Source organism: Poeciliopsis prolifica, unplaced genomic scaffold (genome assembly GCF_027474105.1).
Source record: "Poeciliopsis prolifica strain line A6 unplaced genomic scaffold, Auburn_PproV2 SCAFFOLD015, whole genome shotgun sequence".
Lineage (NCBI taxonomy): Eukaryota > Metazoa > Chordata > Actinopteri > Cyprinodontiformes > Poeciliidae > Poeciliopsis > Poeciliopsis prolifica.
The window spans coordinates 9,603,493-9,626,366 of NW_026562390.1; the positions used below are offsets into that span (position 1 = coordinate 9,603,493).

Here is a 22,874-nt window from a genome sequence, read left to right on the forward strand (position 1 = left end):
ACCGCAGTAATTCAAGGTTTAGGAAAGTTTTAGATTTAATGTTTTATTTTGTGATGGACATTTTGACTCAAACAAATTAAATATAAAACATTAAAAAACATTGTACATTTCAATAGTCAGTCAGATGACAATTTTAAAATTTAAAAATTTAGAAAAAAAAGAAAAATAACATTTGCCTTTTTATTTAAATTGAAAAAAAAACACAAATGAATTAATTTAATCTAAAAGTAATAAAACTAAATGGAAGACAAAACATAATGGGTAAAAAATGTAATTAAGAAAAAATATATATATATATAACCAAGTAAAATTAAAAACTAGTGGCAAACTCTGCATTTTATATTTCCTGTGAACGCTTTATTAGTTTATCTGTGCAAACTGAACCAAGATGGGCTTCACTGATCCATATTTTGCAGTTTGGGCTCAGGTAGGGAATGAATGTCCTGAATTATTTCAAGTTATGCTGCTTTCTTAAATCCTGTAACATTTTCAACCCAAGTTTTTGTAACAGTTGCTGGGTAACATGCCGTGTTACTTTAGAAGTCCTTCATTTAAACAAAGCATCTAAGAGAGAAATTCATAGATGAAAAACAAATAATAAATCAACATTTTAACATTTTGAATAGAACACGTAGAACTATATATATTTATATTTTAAAAAAGTGCAAGACAAGAACAAAACTAAAGCAATTCTTCTTCCTGGTTCCATTTGTATAGACATGTGCTGTTCTACAGCACCCTCTTGTGGTAAACATCGGTAAGAAGGTTTGTGACCTCATAAAACATTCACTTTGACCAAAAGGAAAACATAAATGCTGGTGCTACAATATTTCGGTTCATAAAAGACTTGCAAATTCAGACAAAACTAACCAAGTTAAGTCCAATTCAATTTATGAAGATTATTAGTTGTGCATTTCGCATTTATGTGAAAATGAACTAGACAAAAATGTAAAAAAAATTCCTGAGGAGGCTTTTACGTGGATCTTTGGAGGATATTTGTTTTTTGTATTTCACTAGCTGTAAAATCTCGGCGGAAATACTTAAAAGTGCGTCTTTGGGCGCAACAATCACTTCATGTCAGGCCTCCTTAAATCGAGGGACGATGGCCCGGCGATAAGTCCGTCTCTCAGAGATATTACGTTTGACTTTTACTATTGTCGGAGAGGTCAGCTCAAGATCCAGAGAAGGGCTAGAGTAAGACCGTTTCAGGCCAGCTTCATCGTCGTCTTCATCCGCCATGCAGTCTCCACAGGCAGCCTTGTCAAACAGTTTCAGGTCGGCGCTGGCCAATGTGTCGTCTGCAGTCTTCGGCACTGTCTTCCAGGCTTCCAGCACCTGGATGTAGGTCTCGTAGCGACACACCTGTGGTTGAACGACAAACACTGAATAACCTGTAGATCTACATGCACTCATGCTTAAGCTCACTCAGCAGCTCCAGTACCTCGAACTGCAGGTACTCGGTTCTGACACGGTGTTCCTCCAGATCCCTGGTTTTAGCTTTTTTGCTGTCTGGCGGGTTCTCCTGCTGATGCAACAGGTCGGCTTTGAAGGAGTCCAGTTTTCCTGCGTGACACTGCAGCTGATGTTCCTACATAAGGAAAATGACAGTAAAGAGGTCAAAGGTTACATTTCTGGTCTCTAACCAGAACCAGAAGAAAACAGTAAACTTGGAGGTTTGTGGATGTATTGTTTTTGGAATTTCTTGAATGGCTAATTTTTACTCTTACTTATGTAAAAAGATGTCAAAATTGTTCTTCTCTTACTGGAGGACATTTTTTTTTGTACTCTACCTGCCTCTGACTTTGACCGTTTGGCTTCTGCATCACATTGACTAGAATATATTTTTTTACTGTTTATTCAATTGATACAGAAAAGTCTGTCGCAACATAAACTGAAAAGTTACACAAGCACAATTATCAAAACATAAGGTCTTTTAAAACCAAGTTCTAGCAATGCAACTTGTAATTTGTTACCACAGAAGACTGAAATGCATACCAGAGAGTGTGCAGACTTTGAGGCAGGAAGTATCGGCCTGAAGAACCTCCTCTGGGAGCCGACGGCGGCGGGGAACGGAGGAGACGAGTGAAGAGCGGAAACCAAGTTGATGCGGCGGATCCATGAATTCATCTCTGCTTTGGATCTGAGAGAAAATCCGCCCAACACTCCATTTGTCACCATCAACTTCTTTAGAGGAAACCTGCGGTCTTGCACACAAACACAAATATCTCGCCCTGCCGATTCTATGCGACTTACGACGCCTGGAAGAGAAAAACCCTCCAATCGGCCGTCTGCAGGCGGAACACGTGCGGCTTCTTGGTGTAATCGTTTGCCGGCTCAGCCAGGGAGTGATGGACTCCCACCATGTCCTCGGTCACCGGATGATCTCTGCGATAATCATGCTGACACACAACACAGACAACTCAGGATCAAGAAAAAGAGCTTTATGATGTTGGGAGAATTAGGAGCTGAGTCACTGACCTTCTGTAAGTAAAGGGTCATTCCCTTCAGCTCTGCAAAGAAAGGTTTCCAGCCCCGTTTCCCCCAGGGAGCTGCCACAAAACAACAACATTCAGCAGATCTATCATGACCAACGACTTACATCACTAACATACAGATCTTAATCAAATCTGTCAAGCAACTATCAGGCATCTAAAATAAGGCTTTAGCATCATTATGTTCAAAAAGCACATCAAAACTAGTTTTATTGATGAATACTGTTGTGGACTTCTTCCATAAGTTAATAAATTTACAGATCTTGTAGAGAAATACTAATTTGAATTCAGCAACTACAAATTCAAAGTTATGTAATTGTTCATTATTAGTAATGCTAGACTAGGGATGTCCAAATGAAGGTCCGTGGGTCATTTGTGGCTCTCAGAATGATTTTATGTGGCCCACAAACGCAACTCAAGATCAATTATTTAGGGCTAGATTTTTCCTTATTTCAAAAACAGATTGGAAAATGGGGAAATGTTAAATATGAAATACAAAGTACTTGTATTTCATAAACCACATTTTCTGCTTTCATTTCAATTTCATGCTAACCCTCACTGCAAAAATCCATAAACTTTGGCTCTAAAACACACTTTATACATTTATTCATTCAGTGAAGGAATACAAGTATTCATTTATACATTTATTGGGTGTAAAAGTAAAAGTATGCCTGTATTATGTATTATTAATGGTATCAATTATGGAGCTCTTTCTGCTCTGATGCTGAAACCTAAACTTGGAACTGGTCTCTCGTCTAAGTCTGTTACACGTGAACCTGTGCCAATGCAAAGCTTTAAAAATAATTGTTCTATGTTTCTACTAGAGCACAAAACACCATATAATGTCCATCTCAATACTGCTATTCTCCTGCTTTGTAAATTGTTATGTCTAATGTGATGTAATGTAGGATATATGTGGGTCAGTCCCACTCACTGCGTTTTCCGTTGATGTCGGCATGCAGCTTCCTCTGCAGGAATCCCTCTTTGACCACGGTGGCCTTTTTGTCCTGAGGAACGTCCAAGAACGGGTTGGATTTTGAGCGCAGGGGAGCGTCGTCTCCTGCACTGTCATCCACCAGGTTCTTCAGCTCCTCCTCATCCCTTCGCCACAGGATCAAGTGAAAACATGAATGAGGTCGTGTGCTGGAATCATTGATCTGGTCAAGTTTTTTTGGATGGGTTACTTACACGGCCCACTCCAGCGGTTCACTCTTTATGGAATTATAAAGACTCTACAATATAAATGCAAGAGAAAAGTTACATCAGTTTTGATATACGAGTTTTAGACTTTAGCTTGGAGAAGAAAAATGTTAATATTTTACTTTCAGCAGCTCCTTGTTGAAGTTTCCTCCCTCATTCATCCCATCCAGGTTGGTCACAAACTTCGATGAAGACATGGATTTTCCTACATTCTGTAAACCAACATGATTGCTTAAAAGCCGAACAAATCAGTCTAAAGCAAACCTTAGGGGCTGTTTGGTCTCACCTGTCCATGCAAGTCAGTGTTGAGAAGCATCAAAGCGCAGGTCAGAGCCAACGCGGCCCCTGAGGACATCCAGAAGAGACAGAGACAGATGTTAGACATGAATGAATCGTCGCAGCTGCGTCTTTAAGCGTGACGCATGTCTGTCTCACCGGGGGAGGAGTAGGAGTTGGGGTTGCACTCGTGGAAGCGGTTGGAGAAATGCTGCAGCACTCGTTCTCTCTCCTGGGTCTCCCCTATCAATACGACGACCTTCAGAAAAGATCTAGGGATGAGAGCGTGAAAAAGGATTAAAAGAAATGTGTTTCATGCAGGTGTTTCATAAGACACAAATATCCGTCTGTGGTATTTTACCTGAGGGCCTGATCCAGAGTTTGGCCGGAGAAATCAAAGAATTTGAGGTATTCCTCTCCGACAGCATGACTGAAGTCATTACTAAACACAGGAAAAAAATTACATATGAATATATTTGTGTCAGAAATTAACATGAAGAAGCCAAACACAAACTGTTGGAGAATAGCAGCTAATCATTTAGAGAAACTCATGTATGTAAACCGCTACTAACAAAAAGTTCAAAAAATAAATTTGACCCTGGAATGTATGTATTTATATGAGTAGATTCATATCAGCCTCTGATATTTGAAATATTTACACACTTAAGGATGTGATTTGAGATGCAATGTAACAATTTTAATTTCAAATAAATTTATCAGCACCAAAACCAGTTTTTGACACAAATGTAGGATTAAAATGAACAAATCTAACGATTCTTATTTTACACATGAAACATAATGAAATACTTTTCATAAAACACCTGAGTTTAAGTTACAGATATAAAAATGACCTTTTGTTTTTGTTTGTTTGTATATCTATATAGAATGAAAAAAACAAACAATATCCAAATGTCTTATTAGCTGTGGTAACTCACCTCACCTTTCCAAGAAACTAATGGAAGCTATTCCAATAAAATATTTCTTTTTTTTAATTGAAATTCCAATAAAAAATACTTGGTGTTTTACCTGAGGGCCTGTTTTACCTGGACAAGACAGGGCCTGTCTTGTCAAGAGACCAACAACTTTTCTTTTAAATAATTGTATTTTCATTTTTTCCTGTGCTCAAATATCTGGAAACAATCCAAAATTAGAAAATCATACTCCTTACATTTCAAATCCAGAGAGCGAGACTGAGCTTGTGAAATGTTTCCAGATTTTATCCCATGCACTCTCTGCCTATTGAATGAAAGAGACTAATTTACTTCTACTACTAGTCAAGCCTGACATTTAAAAGCAAAACATAAAATAGATTGATTTATCCTTGGTATCACTTTCATTTCAGCCAAATTAAAGAACAAATCAATACTTTGATTAAATGAACTTAAATGTTATTAAACTCCTTCTAAACTGACTCATCTGCCAAAACAAATGTTGAGATCAGTCCAAGGCTTCCTTTTAAATTAATTACATTTTCTCACCAAAGCTCTATAAATGGGCCAGAGCAACCTGGGATCGAGTTCAGCAGTTTTAGAAAGTAAAACTCGTGATGTTTTTTTCATCAGACGCAAAGACAGAATACCTTGAGATTTCTGCATAGCAGTAATCAGCATATTATGATAATAAGATGTAAAGTAGAAAACCCTCTGAAAGCAGGAAGTTAAAACAATGTTTTTTTATGTGCTGATCAGAAACATTTTCACACTGTCTCTTGGTCATGATTAAATAATAAAACTAAGCTAATGTCATCTCATCGGCATAAAAACACTTTAATGCTCATGCAAACCTTTAAGCTGTATATCTAAAGAATGAAAACAAGCATACATTGAATAATAATGAAAGTCTCTGAATGTGTGCTTACTCTTTGTCCAGATGTTTCACCACATCTGAGCGTTGGATGTTGTCCAGCTTAAACAGTTGCTCAGCGAGTCGCTGAGCCTTTTCTCTGTCCACATTACCCCCGTTAGCGTAAGGCGCCGCCGAATCCTCGTGTTCATCTCCGTTAGACACAACTCCTGCCGGGCTCTCACTGTCAGTAATCCCAACGTCTTCAGTCTGGACCAACGTCTCAGACTCTCGGCCCGTGTGGTTGGACTCTGCCTCTTCATCCAGCGGCGCAGCTTCGTTGTCAGGCGACAGCTGTTCTGTCGTTTCTGACTCATTCATCTTGTCTGAGGGTCCCGGCTGCTCAGACGAGCGGCATGTTTGCTGTGGCAGCTCATTCAGCTCTGATGGATTGCCCGCAACTGCAGACTCCTTAGCTTCATCACAAGCTGTCTGCTCTGGTTGATCCTCTGGAGCTTCTGGTGGGGTTAACTGGTTTGGTGATGTCATCTCTGGGGACTGGTCCTGAAGCTGATCAGACTCATCTGGATGCATCTTCTTGGGCTCCTCGCTCGTCTCACCCGGTTCGGTCTCTGACGCTGCTCTGTCTTGGCCACACTCCGGTTGCTCTAAAGAGTTTGTCTCCTCCAGATTTGCAGGGTCTTCCGCCCAATCTGATGAGTTTTCTGCGCTGTCCGCTTTTTCTGCCTGCTCTTCTGACACTTCCTCGATGTTATCCTCGGACTCTGACAGCTCAGGATCCACTTTCTCCTCCACTTCTTCACACATTTCCTCAGGCAGCACAGAGAGATCGTCACCTAACTGATCCGGTGTCTCTGCGTCCTTCTCGTCCTCTGAATGTCCACTGTCCTCTGGAAGCTCTTGTAACTCTTTCGGCGTATCAGCAGGTGTGCTTAGTCCAGTTTTGTCTGTTTGCGGCACTTCTGCAGGTACTTCCCTAAAAGGCATCAAACAAACATGCTTTGAGAATATTTTTAAAATAGTCCAAAATTCTGCAAAGGTGTGAACATAAAAGAAGAATTCAGAGGTAGGAAACACTGGTAACTCAACACTGACAGCTATTTAGAAAGGTGTGAGTAAAAATAATACAAAAATTTTAAAAAACGGTGTGTTAAACTGGAGGAAATGCTAATGTGGCAGCCTAACTTTTAGAAACAGGATGTGATCAGTGTTCCTGTTAGAAGCAGAAGGCTTCGACTGAAACTATCATTAATTGATTTAAAGCTAGTTTTATTTGTAGCGTCATCTTGCAGGCGGGTAATATACTGTCCCAACTTAAACCTGAAAAAAGATTGCATTGAACTCAACATAGGAGAAAAAAAATCACACAGTTCATCATTACAGCATGTCAGTTCTTTGGCTAAGTCAAAATGCAGAAGTGGAGTGTGAAAATGTCTTTACTGCTTGTATAATGATTCAGAGGGAAAGTAGCAGTAATTTTAATGGCAATTAAAAGCATAGGAAAAAAGAGCTTTCACTTCTGAAAGCAGTTTGCAGGTTTGAAATATTCAGGATAGTGGTGGCAAAAAGCCCAGAAGGAAAGACTTGAGTGATGACTTTAGAGGAGCTCTTTGGCGTTCCACTTAAAGTAACAACTGACCAGAATGAGATCCTCATGGTACAATAACCTTGAGTACAAACACCACAGTTTCACTGTATTCATACAAAACTGTAAAAGCTAAAATTTATAATATTCAGAAACAGCCACAAAAGAAATGTATATAAAAACTCTAATTTAATGTCATTTTGATTTGACACAGAAAAACAAAGATATAGAACAGATTTTTGCCAATTTTGTGGTTCACTAGTGCTTAATGCAAAGGAGGATACATTTTAGGTATTCTGCTCGTCAGAGAGGAACACAATATAACAATCTTATGTTTACTTGTTTATTAGGCTGAATCTTTGCTCTAAACAGTATTACTCGTCTTCTTAGTTTTCATGTTTGATCCAAAAAGAACTAAATATTTCAAACAGCTACTTTTCTTGTAAGTGAGGGGAAACTTCTTTCAGTCTGCTAACATGCAGTGCACAGCAGCAGCTTCATGCTCTCTGATTAGCCAAACTGACTTTAAACCATATAGAAACATGTTTGACTCTGAAACCTTAACTTTTTCGAACCTTTGCTTGGCTTGACATCAATACCTGGCTGATGCTCGATTTAAAGGTTTTCTAAAATAAATTTAAAAATATTATAGAGCGGAAATTTAAGACAATTCCCAATCTCAAGCAATCTAAGGCTCCAACAAAATGAGACTAAGTGGGAGTTCAATTCCAGTACAATGAACAATTGACTTATTTTTTTGAATCGTTGCGTTATCTAAAAAATTTTAATAAGTTTGTAAATTCACTTCTGATCAAACAACAAGTCCTTTAGATCTACACTCTTCGTAGCTCTGCCTAAACAATCTGCTGCTCACATCCTGACTAAAACCAGGAAGATAGAGCACATCTCTCCAGGCCTAAAGTCACAGAAGAGACTTCAGATTACCTTTATTGGTTTATAAGTTACTGAATGCATCAAAGATCTGTTGTTGCTGTTGTATCAGCCTTTCAGACCACTGTGGTCTTTTGATTCTGCTCTGCTCTGCATCCAAAGAACCAGAACCAAACATAGAGAAGGAGCAGTCAGTTTTAATGCTCCTCCAACCTGAACAAGCTTCCAGAAAACTGCAAAACACCTGAAACAAAGAGTTTCTCCAAATCAAGGCTAAAAAAGTCCACCTGTTTAAAGCTATTTAAATGTGACTAAGATTAACACCATTGATTTATTCCAATATTTCATTACTTTCCAAATTATATCACTGTAATTTAAATATTCATTATGTCAAGCAATTGCACCGAATGTGCTATGCTAATAAACATGCATTACAGCTGTCAGGTAATATGGTTAAACATACTGAGAACTTGGACTGATTGCATATTTTATCCTAGTTTACCAACATTTCTGAGAGCTTTACTGGAGTTTACCAGTTTTAAACATTATATGAAAAGATCAGATCATGTGGTTGAAATAGAAATTGTTTCTCATATGTGGTAAGTGTATTTAAATGTGAATATGTTGTAACAGAACTGTTCCTTATCTTTTAGATAACGCCGACTCATTAGCAGTCATGATGAACGAGTAGATGTTCAATGTAATGAAGTCATTTTCATTTGATAAAATGTGGATCAGCCTCTGTAATTTGTTGCTTCTTTATTTTCTCCTCTGGCTTTGCTGTAATTGCATATGTCCTCTTCCCTTTTTTGAATGAACAATACTCACAGATAACTCAGAGAGCTGACGGTTTCTGCCTCCTCATGTTCTTCCTCATTGGAAATGTCGGTGAAATTCTGCCGTTCCTCAACCTCGCTCACGTCCTGACGCTCTTCCTGGCTTTCGACACAATCCGCTGCGGTCGGTTCCTCCTCGATGAAAGCATCAGTGAAGCTCTGCTCTTCTTGTCCCCCACACCCCTCCTCTGTCGCTTGTGTAGTCTCAAAACAATCTGCCGAAGCCGGTTCCTCCTGGTCGGAAATGTTACTGAAACTCTTCTCTTCTGGAACCTCGCTCCAGTCCTCCGTCGCTCCGTCAGTGTCAACACCGTTTGTTGAGGCCTGTTCTCCTTCCGAGTCTTCTTGCTCACTCAGCAGAACTGTGACCTCTTGTTCCTTTTCGAGTTTCACATCTAAAAAAGTGTCCACGTCTTCTGATGAACACTGGATCTTGTCAGAAGTTTTTAATAGGTCCTCATCTGACGTTACTGGACTTCCATCGTCTTCCTCTGAATCTGAAATTCCTTGAAGATTTGACAGAAGAGGTTAAACACGGTGAGAAAGGTGGGTCAAGAAGTGATACACGCTTCGTCTCAAATTGAAACACAAATAATATCCAACTAAAACTAATGTAACAGAGTCGCTCTGATACATACCGGTGCTGCTGCTTTCAGACTGCTCTGCTGCTGAATCTTCCTTTTCCTGTTTCGTTGGCTCGTTCTCATCTGCAGCATCACATGGCTGAAAATTGCAACACAGACTACTGAGCGTGAGCTTACGGAGAAAAACTTGTGATTCCCTCTGAGTTCATGGAGCTGCACTCATCTGACCAACAACACATATGCTCATTTACTCCCGCATTCACCACAGAAACCCAAATTAGCAACAAAAACACCGGATGTAAACTCTTAAATCCAGTAAGATTAGGCTTAATGACATGATTCGCTTTTAGTTGTGGATTAAATTGTCAGCAACAAGTAACAGAGGCAGGAAAGTGTCACACCTCCTCTTTTTCTGACACATTTCATACCTTATAGTCATTTCCGGCGCTCTCAGTAGCTGGGTTTAGAGGCCGTGCCTCAACCTCATCTGGTTCCTCTTTGTCCTCCTGCTCGCAAGGCTCGGCAGTAACATCTTGAGGCTGATGGTGATGAGAGAAGGAAGTGCTGTTCAGACTCGTCACGCCCTCGGAGTAAAGCTGATTGGCCAAGCTGCTGTCAGTCATCTCTGCGGAGAAGATGGGCATGTCCCATCCCACACTGGCGAAGGAAAGAGAGGAGCTGGTGCAGGTGATGGGCTGCAGAGTCCACATAGTTTCCTCCAGCTGTTCTGCCTCTTCAGGAGAGGTGTGTGTCTCGCTCATCTCTGCCTCATCACCAGACCCCAGCTCCCCACATTCTCCATTTACGCTCTGATCCGCTGAGGTCTGCGAGTCACGCGGCAGTTCTGCCTCTACAACATCCGGCAGAGAAGCACTCGGGTTCTCCTCCTCCATCGGCGCCTCGTAGGCAGTAAAGTTGCCAGCTTTTTGTCAGAGAGGGGTGATGAAGCTGTTCATTTACAAAAAGTCCTCCCCTCCTGGATTAGTCATGATACTTTTACAAGGTGCCATTTCTGTTGGATTAAGAAAACAAACAGTAGAAACATTTTAATTTGAACTCAGATAAAACAAATAATTTGTATTCTTGAATCAGCTGTGCAGATAGTTGAATCAAACGGGTGATCAAAAGCAAAAACAAAACTGGTTAAAAATAATATCTCCTCAGGACAATTTAAATATTCAACAGACAAAAGCTATTCCCTCCAAGGGTATTCATTACAGTCACAAACTTTACTGTAAATTGCTGGGATTTCTTGCTGGAGGATACACTCCAGAAACCCGGATTTTTAGGCAGGTAGAAAGAAGAAAAATATTAAAAAAGAAAAAAAAAAGATACGTCATCCCACTGTCATTTTGCAGTAATTCATATAGAAGAAAGAGTTTGGGAGAAAATCGACACTGCTCATCACTCTGAATGCACAGTTCTCATCAGATAATGGATATGATTTCATTCAGCAGGAACAGTAAGGGTCGCAGTTGGAAGAGTAAACCTGGAAGAAAACCTGCTGAAGACTTGAGGCCAGAGCGGATGTTTACGAACAGACAGAGCTACTTCTGATTTTTGTAAAAAATCAAAGTGCGCCTACGGAGTAGAATGGCCCAAACAAAGTTCAAACAAAAATCCAGCTAAACATTCGTGGTAAGATTTCAGAATCAACCTTCAAAGATACTATCCATCTAATCTGACTGAGATTTAGCTATTTAGCAAAGAATCTTGCTCAAATTGTAAAATAGTAGACATATATCACAAAACTACCTGCATCTCCAACTGTGATGAAAGGGGGCATTTTTTTAGATGCTTTTATTATGAAAGAAAAAAACTGAAAGAGAAGTATTCTTTTCCTTTTACTTCATAATCTTGCACTGCTTGATTTTGTTTTGTGGTTGTGACAAAACACAAAAAGGCTCGAAGATGAATGCCTCTGCAATGCTGAACATCATCATATTTCCAGCTGATCTATATTGTATATACATCTAAAACTACTGTTGATTTGCTGCTTCTACCAATGTGTCGTGCAAGACACCTTAAAGACAAAAAGCCATCTCTACTTCCTGAGACCAAAAAAGAGCAGCAGAAGGGAGCGGAGTGACAGGATGTATGCTGTGTTCTGGACAGAGACTCGATGGAGACAGGGTGGGGTTCTGGGGCTGCAGTTCAACCGTTTTGTCCTCTGTTTATCATTTTATCACCATGCACTGCAACACATGCAGATGTCTGTCTGGTGAACTTGACTCCAGAGTGTGTTGTGAACATAAACACCAGCAGCGACCCACATCGGAAGATAGTCACATGTTACATATCAGGTAATTGGGGGGGTTTTATATGATTTCAGCTTAAACACAATCTCCTTCTTTCTTGCACATGCTCGTTTTTGAAACTTTTCTGTCTTTCTTTTATTATTTCATTCATGTCATGTAAGCCAACATCCGGGACAGACCTTGACCACATTTCCTGTGTGGGTGCAAAGTTCTCAGTTCCTGTCAGAGTGCAACAAATGCAACAGGAGTTAACTACCATTAACAACGAAGAATAGATTGAAATAAATTTGTTTGACGTGTAAGATTTCTCGCTTAGAAAAAATACATTTGTCTTTTTTTTGTGAAAGTAAAGTAATGAATGAAAAAGAGCAGCCTTTTTGAATTTTTGGAAAGCAATGAGGTAAAACTAAATACTACACATGGCTGAAATGATTTTTTTTAAAGAAAAAATGTTTCACATTACAAGAATTGTATTTTTGTGGATAATAACATCACAACAAAACCCTTATATGATTATAAAGCTTTCAATAGTGGAAATTGTACAGTTTTTAAAATAAAACACAAAAATATAACAGGAAACACAAAGCCCACATTCAGCTGAACCTTGTTGACAGACGTTAAGAATTAAAGGTTTATACAGAGTAGGAAGTTACTGCAGCACATCACCAGTTTAGGAAGTATGAAATTAAATGTTGATGCCTGAGGGGAGAAAATAAAAAGAGGAACAACCTGTCCAAGGTAAAGTTAAAGGTCTGAAATTTGCAAATGACAAAAGAGTGTGATAGATCTTCTATATCAGTTTAAAAAAACACCAAGTCTGCTTGGCAAAAGCATCGGATACATAATACGTAACACTGAGCAAGAATAAGAACGAGAACATCTCTGTGAGGAATTTATTAGACTGTAAAAGCATGACTTACCCCCTCCGGGCGCTTGAAAGCAACATCATATGATCAACCAGTCTGTGAGGTTTTAAGTCAAGACTTGTGGGAGGGAAAAGCACAGCCGTGTTGCTCCAGGTCTGCCGCTGAGCATTCACAGCCACCCTGAAACATACCAGTAACGCCAAAGTGACTATGTTTGAACCTGCTCTGCTTAACAAACAAGCCACACATCTGCTCTCTTTAAGCCAAGACAACCTTTCGTCTCTTACACCACAGAAAGTTACAAGCAAGTTCTGGTCCTCCGTCTCTGAGCTTCCTGTCCACATCTGGAGGTGTGTTACACTTTTCTTTTCTGTTAGTCTCGAAGCAGCAAATGACAGGAAGGATGAAGAGAGAAAGACGAGAATGGTAACAAAGAGGAAGAAAAGCTCTTTTCTGATTGGCAGATGACTCAGAAGTTCAAAAGACACCTGAGAGGCTTTGTAGCACACGCCCATGGCCTTACAGGCGTTCACATACAGGTCAGGTAAGGGGAGGGGCCAGCCTTCATTCCTGCAAAACCAACCAGGCAATGTGGCAAAACCAGACCTTACTCAGATTATACTACTATAAGTCATCGTCACCTCATTTTCTAATTGGCAAGTTGGCTTTAACATACCAGAAGGCCAGAAAATCCAGGATGAAGCCCTGACACGTTTTAAATCAGGGTTAGTCGGTATAATTTATAAAATAAAAATTCCTTTCAATATCAATTATGTAATATAATTAATAATAAATTACTTATTAAATAAGAAACAATTTGATTAATTGATTGAGCTTTTGCAACACAGCTCGAAAATTAGCTTTAACAAAGAAATGTGTTTGTTTTTTTTGTGTGTGTTTTGCACAAACTTTGCATAAGTACATTCTGGAAAGTTAATTCATAAATACATAGTCATTTCTATGTAATTCCTACATATAACGTCTGAAATGTGGGTGTTAGTAGTATAAACATGCACTTAAATATATTTGAGTAAATTAGAATGTGAAATAGCAGTATAGGAGACTGTACTTGTGGTGAACTTTAAATATTTTTAAATAAACTAAAATGTAAGTATGCCTAATAGACCAGTAAAAGAATGAGTGTACTTTTTGCATTATACTTCTGTAATTTTTTTTTTCCATTTAAGAAATATAAATTTACTATTCATTCTAGTAATACAAGTATGGTCTGCAGTACACTTGCTATAGCTTTCAGGATGCGTGTAAGAGTTTAAAACTCACCTGGTTACATTAGCATTGCAGCTAAGTGGCTTTCCAGCTAGCAACATGTTGCTGCTGTTAAAACAGCACATGTATATATAAATGCTTTCTATTGTGACCAATTATTAGCATGACCTGTATTTCAAGGTTTTGTTGTTATCGAATATATCGTAATTCTTCTTGTTCCTCCACAACAGCAGATGGCAGCATCTCTGTGCTCTAGGGAAAATAAACCGCCGCCTCTTGTGAGAGGAGACAGACTTCACTTCCTGTTATGTCCGTTCGGCGCGCGCACAAACACACACCCACCTCTCCAGCACTCTTCCTGCTTCCCAGCGGTCTGCGCCAACCTGCCGGGGTATCTGCACAATGGAGAAAACGAGCGAGTTGAAAATGTGCCTGGAGTCCTCACTGACCGGATTTTTCAAGCGACGGTGAACGACATCCTGTGCTCGGTGGAGCGGACCCTCTCTGAGTACCAGGGAGCCTTCCAGGCGATCCAGACCGAGAATGAAGGCCTGAAGCGGCTGCTGCTTGCACAGAGGGACGCAGAGTCTGACCACACAGGTCCGCAGTTCATTCTGCTGCATTGCATCAAAATATTTTCTGGCCAAATAGGTTAGATTTATTTATTATTTATGTTTGGGCAAATAATTAATTAATTGCTCTGACTGTAGCTTTGAGAACACCTCTGTGGCAGTTTGCTATGTTTTCTTATTTTTCTCCTTTTGAGTAGCCACTAAAACAAAAGTCAAACCTTTTAGTTTAGTCATGTCATGGAGATTTAATAAGTAGTGACAGCTCATTGTTGTGTTTAGAGCCGCCTTCTAGTGGAAAACAATAAACTTACGACTCTACTGTGGCTTTTTGCGTCACATTTCCGGGATTTTTACTCATTTCAGCAACATCAGATATAATTCATTCTACACATGTACCAACCTGGTCATTGTTTTCATTTAACTTTTTCAGATGGATGTGAGGAAGATTCTGCCTCCGACTGGAGCAATCGTCCTTCTATCTCCACCCACACATGTTTAAGGTGTCCATATGCAGCAGTGACAAAAAAGGCTTCAGGAAGAGACTAAGAGCAACCTGAAGGAGAGAGTATTCTCTGCTCCGGTTTTTCTGCAGACAGATCAAATGGAAGAACAGTCATCTGTTGACAAGTCCGTAGGGATCTCAGTTCCTGTGAAGACAGAGCCTGGTTTGGAAGAAGTGGTGCCGTCGACCTCTCCCAGCCTTCTCTGAATCAGACAGCAACGCTGGTAAAGAATGAAGCCTCAGAGGTTTCTGGTGATTCCTTCACAGATGAGGAACAGCTGCATCCTTCAGCCCTGACCATAGAGGCAGTGAGGGCAGCGTTAAAGTCTCCCTTGTTTCCAATCGCTACACACAGGAGGGACATTTCATCAAGGTTGAGAAAGAGGAGGATGCTGACGGTGAAAGTTTGACTCACCCAGAGTTGAAGTATGAACTGATTATTTGGAGCCAGAGCCGGCCCAGAGATGGATGGAGGGAACGCACATGCAGGATACGGAGCAAGAAGAAGTGGGTTTGGAGCAAAGCGACTCTCCTGTTGTTGCTGAAGACGAGACTCAAAAACAAAGTGTCAAGCTTTTACGCTGCCCAACCTGTCCGAAGACATTCAGCGAAGCAGATTTGCTCAACATTCACATCAAAACTCACAGCAAAAATAAAGATCACAGCTGCGACCTTTGTGGGAAACAATATAAGCGTGCCGACCTCCTCACATCCCACCGTCGCATTCACACAGGAGAACGACCGTTCTGCTGCAACCTCTGCAGCAAGACCTACTCCCACCCCAGCCAGCTCAGGGTGCACAAACGGATCCACACCGGCGAGAAGCCCTACGCCTGCTCTTACTGCGAGAAGCGCTTCAATGAGAACAACCAACTTAAAGTCCACCTGAGGACTCACACCGGGGAGAAGCCATACGGTTGCCGGCAGTGTGGCAAAACATTCCGAAATGTCGGAAACCTGCGGATGCACGAGAGGATCCACACGGGCGAGCGCCCCTATGGCTGCGCTCAGTGCTGCAAGAGGTTCAACAGTCTCGGCGACCTCAAAACTCATTACAGGAGCCACACAGGGGAGAGGCCGTACAGCTGTGAGCTGTGCAGAAAGACCTTCAGTCAGACCGGACACCTCAAGATCCACATGCGGATGCACACAGGAGAACGGCCGTACGGCTGTGACGAGTGCGGCAGGAAGTTCACGGTGGCCAGCAGCCTGAAGCTGCACCAGAAGACTCACACGGGAGAGAAGGAATACAGCTGCGCGTCCTGCGGGAAACGTTTCAGGAGGTCCTGTCACCTGAGGAGACACGAGCTGGTGCACACCAAGGAGAAGCTTTTCTGCTGCGGTCAGTGCGGGAAGACCTACGCCGATAATTCCAGCTTGAGGAAGCACCTCAAGATTCACGCGTCGCAGGAGAGCACCCTGCAGAGCGCAGGAAGTACAAGTGAGGCCGCAGTCTCTGCTTCTGCGACTTCAAGACATGACAGAAACTTAACTAGTCGGCCTAAAAGTACAGCGGCATGTCAGAGCCACAGTAGAGAGAAAAAAAATGAATAATAAATTTCCTCCCAAACATGTCCAAAAAATTTGCAAAACAAAAAAATACTTGTACAAATTTTGAAATTTTGTTCAAAAGTAAAAAAAAATAATAGCCTTTTGGAAATTGCCTTTGTTTTTTGTCTAGAAAATGTCCTGAAATTAATCTAAAATTTCTGAGTTTTTTGACACAAATTTCCTCCTTTTTTTTATCTTCAATGGCCCTAATACGCAGTTGTATAAAAGTCTGTGAATAACAGAGAAACAGTAAAGAATTCACTGCTGTAGAGTTAGCTACAAATCAGTTTGAGTTTTTAGCATATTTTACTAAATCGTTTACAAAATCTGCTCCCTTTCTTTGTCTTTCCTGTTGTAGCATCACCAAATGAAACATTTTAAAAATAGTGATTTTGTTATTAAACCTTCAAAGCATAAAATAAAAAGAAATGAATGAATGTTTTTTTTTTTTTTTTTTTTTACATATTTACACCACTGATGTAAGAGCCTTGATTATAATTTGTGTGGTCTCATACAATAAGATTGTAGACTTGTTTGATGATGTTATTGTCAGCTTTTCTGGAAGTGTTTAATATTCGTCTTTGTATCTGTGTTGAGCTCTGTTGATTGAGCTGCTGCAAGATGTTTTTATTGTCTTTGCTGTGATACCAGAAACAGTGACCCGCTCTGTGAATGAGAGGGCTGTTGTTTGTTGTAGTAAATGTGCAATTACATAATGTAGCAATGTGCACAATGTATTAAATCTGCAAGCTGTCACTGTCATTGTGATTTTTGTCTCATTTAAATATATTAGTCAAAATACTTTTTTTTTTGTCTCATTTTCTTTTTTCATATCTTTCGTCAAACTTTCCAAATTACAAATTATAGTGTGGAGATTTTGTACACACCAAGATATTTATTAGAGGTTTTTAAGAATGAGTATGCCAGGGCCAAATGTTGGATCATCAAAAACCTAATGCTAGTGTATAAAACTGAAATGCTAATAAATACATAAAAGTTATGTTTTGTTGCGTAATAGCTATGCCTCTGGCTTGTGCAACATCAAATTATGCTGCTGAAGTATTGCTGAGATATGAAGATTTAAAGGAAATGTTCAGGCACAGAATCAATACATTATCAAATTAGTCCCATCAGCAAACATCGCTGGATCTAAAATTTCTGAGTTTTTTGGCACAAATTTCCTCCTTTTGTAGATATTTCAGCTTTTTGTTATTAAAGTTAAAGTTACATTAAAGTTTCTTAGCTTTAATGTTGATGTCAGTAAAAAAAAATAATTAAAAGCTTCGGTGAGCAAAACCAAATCTGATTTACTGGTTGATTTACTGTTGCCTCATTGTGTAAAAAGTTCTGTTTTTAGAAGTATCACACATCTAGAAGCTTTTATTTATTAGTTGCTTAATAGCAAGAAAGGCAAAAAAGAAAAACGGGAGCAAATAACTGGACAGATTGGAAAATTTATTGTGCTTCGTTGAAGAAGAAGAAGGTTTTGTTAGTGGCCTCGTTTGAATCAGTTCACTTGCTATAGCTTCAGCTTTCAGGATGCGTGTAAGAGTTTAAAACTCACCTGGTTACATTAGCATTGCAGCTAAGTGGCTTTCCAGCTAGCAACATGTTGCTGCTGTTAAAACAGCACATGTATATATAAATGCTTTCTATTGTGACCAATTATTAGCATGACCTGTATTTCAAGGTTTTGTTGTTATCGAATATATCGTAATTCTTCTTGTTCCTCCACAACAGCAGATGGCAGCATCTCTGTGCTCTAGGGAAAGTAAACCGCCGCCTCTTGTGAGAGGAGACAGACTTCACTTCCTGTTATGTCCGTTCGGCGCGCGCACAAACACACCCCACCTCTAAAGCACTCTTCCTGCTTCCCAGCGGTCTGCGCCAACCTGCCGGGGTATCTGCACAATGGAGAAAACGAGCGAGTTGAAAATGTGCCTGGAGTCCTCACTGAACCGGATTTTTCAAGCGACGGTGAACGACATCCTGTGCTCGGTGGAGCGGACCCTCTCTGAGTACCAGGGAGCCTACCAGGCGATCCAGACCGAGAATGAAGGCCTGAAGCGGCTGCTGCTTGCACAGAGGGACGCAGAGTCTGACCACACAGGTCCGCAGTTTATTCCCTGTGCACTGCGAGTACGTGTGTGTGTGCGCTTAACTTTCTTTGCACTTTGATTCAGAAGTCTCATCTTCTTTAAGTTCATTCTGCAGCATTGCATCAAACCCTTAACGATGAAGTGTATAAGTCACAGTTTGTGGAAGTACATAAAAATAAGAGCTAATTCTTCCAAATGCAATAAGCAATAAATTTCTCTATGAAAACAGCTTGACGTTTTGTAGACATAATTGTGTGGCAATATCCTCCCATGCTGTCTTAAAGTTGTTCTAATAAACATAAACTGTGTGGGAGTTGTATATTATTACCTCACATGGAACAGTTTTAACCAGAAGAAATACTGTTTCCCCAGCTAGTTTGTTTTCATCATTTCTCCTCTCACTAGCATGGTTATTAAACAGACATTTTATTTAAAAAGCAGTGACACTAATTTTTCTAAATATACATCAGCTCCATGCCTGGCAGAGCATAAAAAATTATGTTTTTTGGTCATTAAAATATTTTCTGGCCAAATAGGTTAGATTTATTTATTATTTATGTTTGGGCAAATAATTAATTAATTGTTCTGACTGTAGCTTTGAGCACAGCTCTGTGGCAGTTGGCTATGTTTTCTTATCTTTCTCCTTTTGAGTAGCCACTAAAACAAATGGGCCTCCGTGTGGCGTCCTTTTTAAGTTTGAAATAGAAAAAATAAATAAATTGTGTTACAATATTACACATATTAATTCACATCTCACCTTCTCATTGGATATTTTTTTAGATTCTACATATAATGCTGATTTCCCTAAATCAGATAACCCTTGAGCACTGAGATTATGTCAAACCTTTTAGTTTAGTCATGTCATGGACATTTAATAAGTAGTGACAGCTCATTGTTGTGTTTAGAGCCGCCCTCTAGTGGAAAACAATAAACTTACGACTCTACTGTGGCTTTTTGTGTCACATTTCCGGGATTTTTACTCATTTCAGCAACATCAGATATAATTCATTCTACACATGTACCAACCTGGTCATTGTTTTCATTTAACTTTTTCAGATGGATGTGAGGAAGATTCTGCCTCCGACTGGAGCAATCGTCCTTCTATCTCCGCCCACAACATGTTTAAGGTGTCCATATGCAGCAGTGACAAAAAAGGCTTAAGGAAGAGACGTAAGAGCAACCTGAAGGAGAGAGTATTCTCTGCTCCGGTTTTTCTGCAGACAGATCAAATGGAAGAACAGTCATCTGTTGACAAGTCCGTAGGGATCTCAGTTCCTGTGAAGACAGAGCCTGGTTTGGAAGAAAGTGGTGCCGTCGACCTCTCCCAGCCTTCTCTGAATCAGACAGCAACGCTGGTAAAGAATGAAGCCTCAGAGGTTTCTGGTGATTCCTTCACAAATGAGGAACAGCTGCATCCTTCAAGCCCTGACCATAGAGGCAGTGAGGGCAGCGTTAAAGTCTCCCTTGTTTCCAATCGCTACACACAGGAGGGACATTTCATCAAGGTTGAGAAAGAGGAGGATGCTGACGGTGAAAGTTTGACTCACCCAGAGTTGAAGTATGAACTGAATTATTTGGAGCCAGAGCCGGCCCAGAGATGGATGGAGGGAACGCACATGCAGGATACGGAGCAAGAAGAAGTGGGTTTGGAGCAAAGCGACTCTCCTGTTGTTGCTGAAGACGAGACTCAAGAACAAAGTGTCAAGCTTTTACGCTGCCCAACCTGTCCGAAGACATTCAGCGAAGCTGATATGCTCAACGTTAACATCAAAACTCACAGCAAAAATAAAGATCACAGCTGCGACCTTTGTGGGAAACAATATAAGCGTGCCGACCTCCTCACATCCCACCGTCGCATTCACACAGGAGAACGACCGTTCGGCTGCAACCTCTGCAGCAAGACCTACTCCCACCCCAGCCAGCTCAGGGTGCACAAACGGCGGATCCACATCGGCGAGAAGCCCTACGCCTGCTCTTACTGCGAGAAGCGCTTCAACGAGAACAACAAGCTTAAAGTCCACCTAAGGACTCACACCGGGGAGAAGCCATACGGTTGCCAGCAGTGTGGCAAAACATTCCGAAATGTCGGAAACCTGCGGATGCACGAGAGGTTCCACACGGGCGAGCGCCCCTATGGCTGTTCTCAGTGCTGCAAGAGGTTCACCACCCTCGGCGATCTCAAAACTCATTACAGGACCCACACAGGGGAGAGGCCGTACAGCTGTGAGCTGTGCAGAAAGACCTTCAGTCAGAACGGATACCTCAAGATCCACATGCGGATGCACACAGGAGAACGGCCGTACGGCTGCGACGAGTGCGGCAAGAAATTCACGGTGGCCAGCAGCCTGAAGTGGCACCGGAAGACTCACACGGGAGAGAAGGAATACAGCTGCGCATCCTGCGGGAAACGTTTCAGGAGGTCCTGTCACCTGAGGAGACACGAGCTGGTGCACACCAAGGAGAAGCTTTTCTGCTGCGGTCAGTGCGGGAAGACCTACGCCGATAATTCCAGCTTGAGGAAGCACCTCAAGATTCACGCGTCGCAGGAGAGCACCCTGCAGAGCGCAGGAAGTACAAGTGAGGCCGCAGTCTCTGCTTCTGCGACTTCAAGACATGACAGAAACTTAAACTAGTCGGCCTAAAAGTACAGCGGCATGTCAGAGCCACAGTAGAGAGAGAAAAAAATGAATAAATAAATTTCCCTCCCAAAACATGTCCAAAAAATTTGCCGAAACAAAAAAAATCTTGTGAAAAATTTTGAAAATTTGTGAGTTTCAAAAGTAAAAGACCTCATATCCCACCGTCGCATTCACACAGGAGAACGACCGTTCTGCAGCAAGACCTACTCCCACCCCAGCCAGCTAAGGGTGCACAAACTGATCCACACCGGCGAGAAGCCCTACGCCTGCTCTTACTGCGAGAAGCGCTTCAATGAGAACAACCAACTTAAAGTCCACCTGAGGACTCACACCGGGAGAAGCCATACGGTTGCCGGCAGTGTGGCAAAACATTCCGAAATGTCAGAAACCTGCGGATGCACGAGAGGATCCACACGGGCGAGCGCCCCTATGGCTGTTCTCAGTGCTGCAAGAGGTTCAACAGTCTCGGCGACCTCAAAACTCATTACAGGACCCACACAGGGGAGAGGCCGTACAGCTGTGAGCTGTGCAGAAAGACCTTCAGTCAGACCGGACACCTCAAGATCCACATGCGGATGCACACAGGAGAACGGCCGTACGGCTGCGACGAGTGCGGCAGGAAGTTCACGGTGGCCAGCAGCCTGAAGCTGCACCAGAAGACTCACACGGGAGAGAAGGAATACAGCTGCGCGTCCTGCGGGAAACGTTTCAGGAGGTCCTGTCACCTGAGGAGACACGAGCTGGTGCACACCAAAGAGAAGCTTTTCTGCTGCGGTCAGTGCGGGAAGACCTACGCCGATAATTCCAGCTTGAGGAAGCACCTCAAGATTCACGCGTCGCAGGAGAGCACCCTGCAGAGCGCAGGAAGTACAAGTGAGGCCGCAGTCTCTGCTTCTGCGACTACAAGACATGACAGAAACTTAAACTAGTCGGCCTAAAAGTACAGCGGCATGTCAGAGCCACAGTAGAGAGAGAAAAAAATGAATAAATAAATTTCCCTCCCAAAACATGTCCAAAAAATTTGCCAAAACAAAAAAAGACTTGTACAAAATTTTGAAATTTTGTTTCAAAAGTAAAGAAAAAATAATAGCCTTTTGGAATTGCCTTGTTTTTTGTCTAGAAAATGTCTGAAATTAATCTAAAATTTCTGAGTTTTTTGGCACAAATTTCCTCCTTTTTTTTATCTTACAATGGCCCTAATACGCAGTTGTATAAAAGTCTGTGAATAACAGAGAAACAGTAAAGAATTCACTGCTGTAGAGTTAGCTACAAATCAGTTTGAGTGTTTAGCATATTTTACTACATCGTGTACAAAATCTGCTCCTTTTCTATGTAGCATCACCAAATGAAACATTTTAAAATAAATGATTTTGTTATTGAATCTTCTTTTATTTGTATTCTGCCAAGTTACATAAATGTCAAAAATGTTCAATGTTAATTCATTTTAAGATCGGATGCAGAAACAGTTTGTTAATGGGTTTTATTAATACATT

The 22,874-nt window shown here is 41.0% G+C and overlaps 1 protein-coding gene and 1 pseudogene across 2 annotated transcripts; one reads left to right on the forward strand and one right to left on the reverse strand.

Annotated features, from left to right (window-relative positions):
* Nucleotides 1–58: 58 nt before the first annotated feature.
* On the reverse strand, nucleotides 59–13,152 carry LOC129366620 (PH and SEC7 domain-containing protein 2). Of its 2 annotated transcripts, none has more exons than XM_055040589.1 (17): nucleotides 13,065–13,152; nucleotides 12,846–12,971; nucleotides 10,096–10,679; nucleotides 9,722–9,806; nucleotides 9,076–9,589; nucleotides 5,827–6,747; nucleotides 4,330–4,410; nucleotides 4,128–4,240; nucleotides 3,979–4,037; nucleotides 3,815–3,904; nucleotides 3,681–3,724; nucleotides 3,427–3,593; nucleotides 2,479–2,549; nucleotides 2,254–2,399; nucleotides 1,996–2,140; nucleotides 1,442–1,588; nucleotides 59–1,362 (listed from the first exon to the last, which is right to left on the reverse strand). In XM_055040589.1, exons 3-17 carry the CDS (start codon nucleotides 10,558–10,560, stop codon nucleotides 1,078–1,080), a joined length of 3,333 nt encoding a protein of 1,110 aa, XP_054896564.1. In that variant the 5' UTR covers nucleotides 10,561–10,679; nucleotides 12,846–12,971; nucleotides 13,065–13,152; the 3' UTR covers nucleotides 59–1,077. The 2 variants fall into 2 exon arrangements, with proteins under 2 accessions (XP_054896564.1, XP_054896565.1); XM_055040590.1 differs by having other exon boundaries at nucleotides 13,079–13,133.
* Nucleotides 13,153–14,337: 1,185 nt separating this feature from the next.
* On the forward strand, nucleotides 14,338–22,767 carry LOC129366675 (zinc finger protein 616-like; annotated as a pseudogene).
* Nucleotides 22,768–22,874: the final 107 nt, after the last annotated feature.

Excerpts from the sequence above, each read along its gene's own strand:
- LOC129366620 (XM_055040589.1), bottom strand. The coding sequence starts at position 10,560 with ATGGAGGAGGAGAACCCGAGTGCTTCTCTGCCGGATGTTGTAGAGGCA. Across the intron at positions 3,725-3,814 it reads TCAACAAGGAGCTGCTGAAA|AGTCTTTATAATTCCATAAA; the intron begins GTAAAATATTAA and ends TTTATATTGTAG. Across the intron at positions 2,400-2,478 it reads TGACCCTTTACTTACAGAAG|CATGATTATCGCAGAGATCA; the intron begins GTCAGTGACTCA and ends GTTGTGTGTCAG.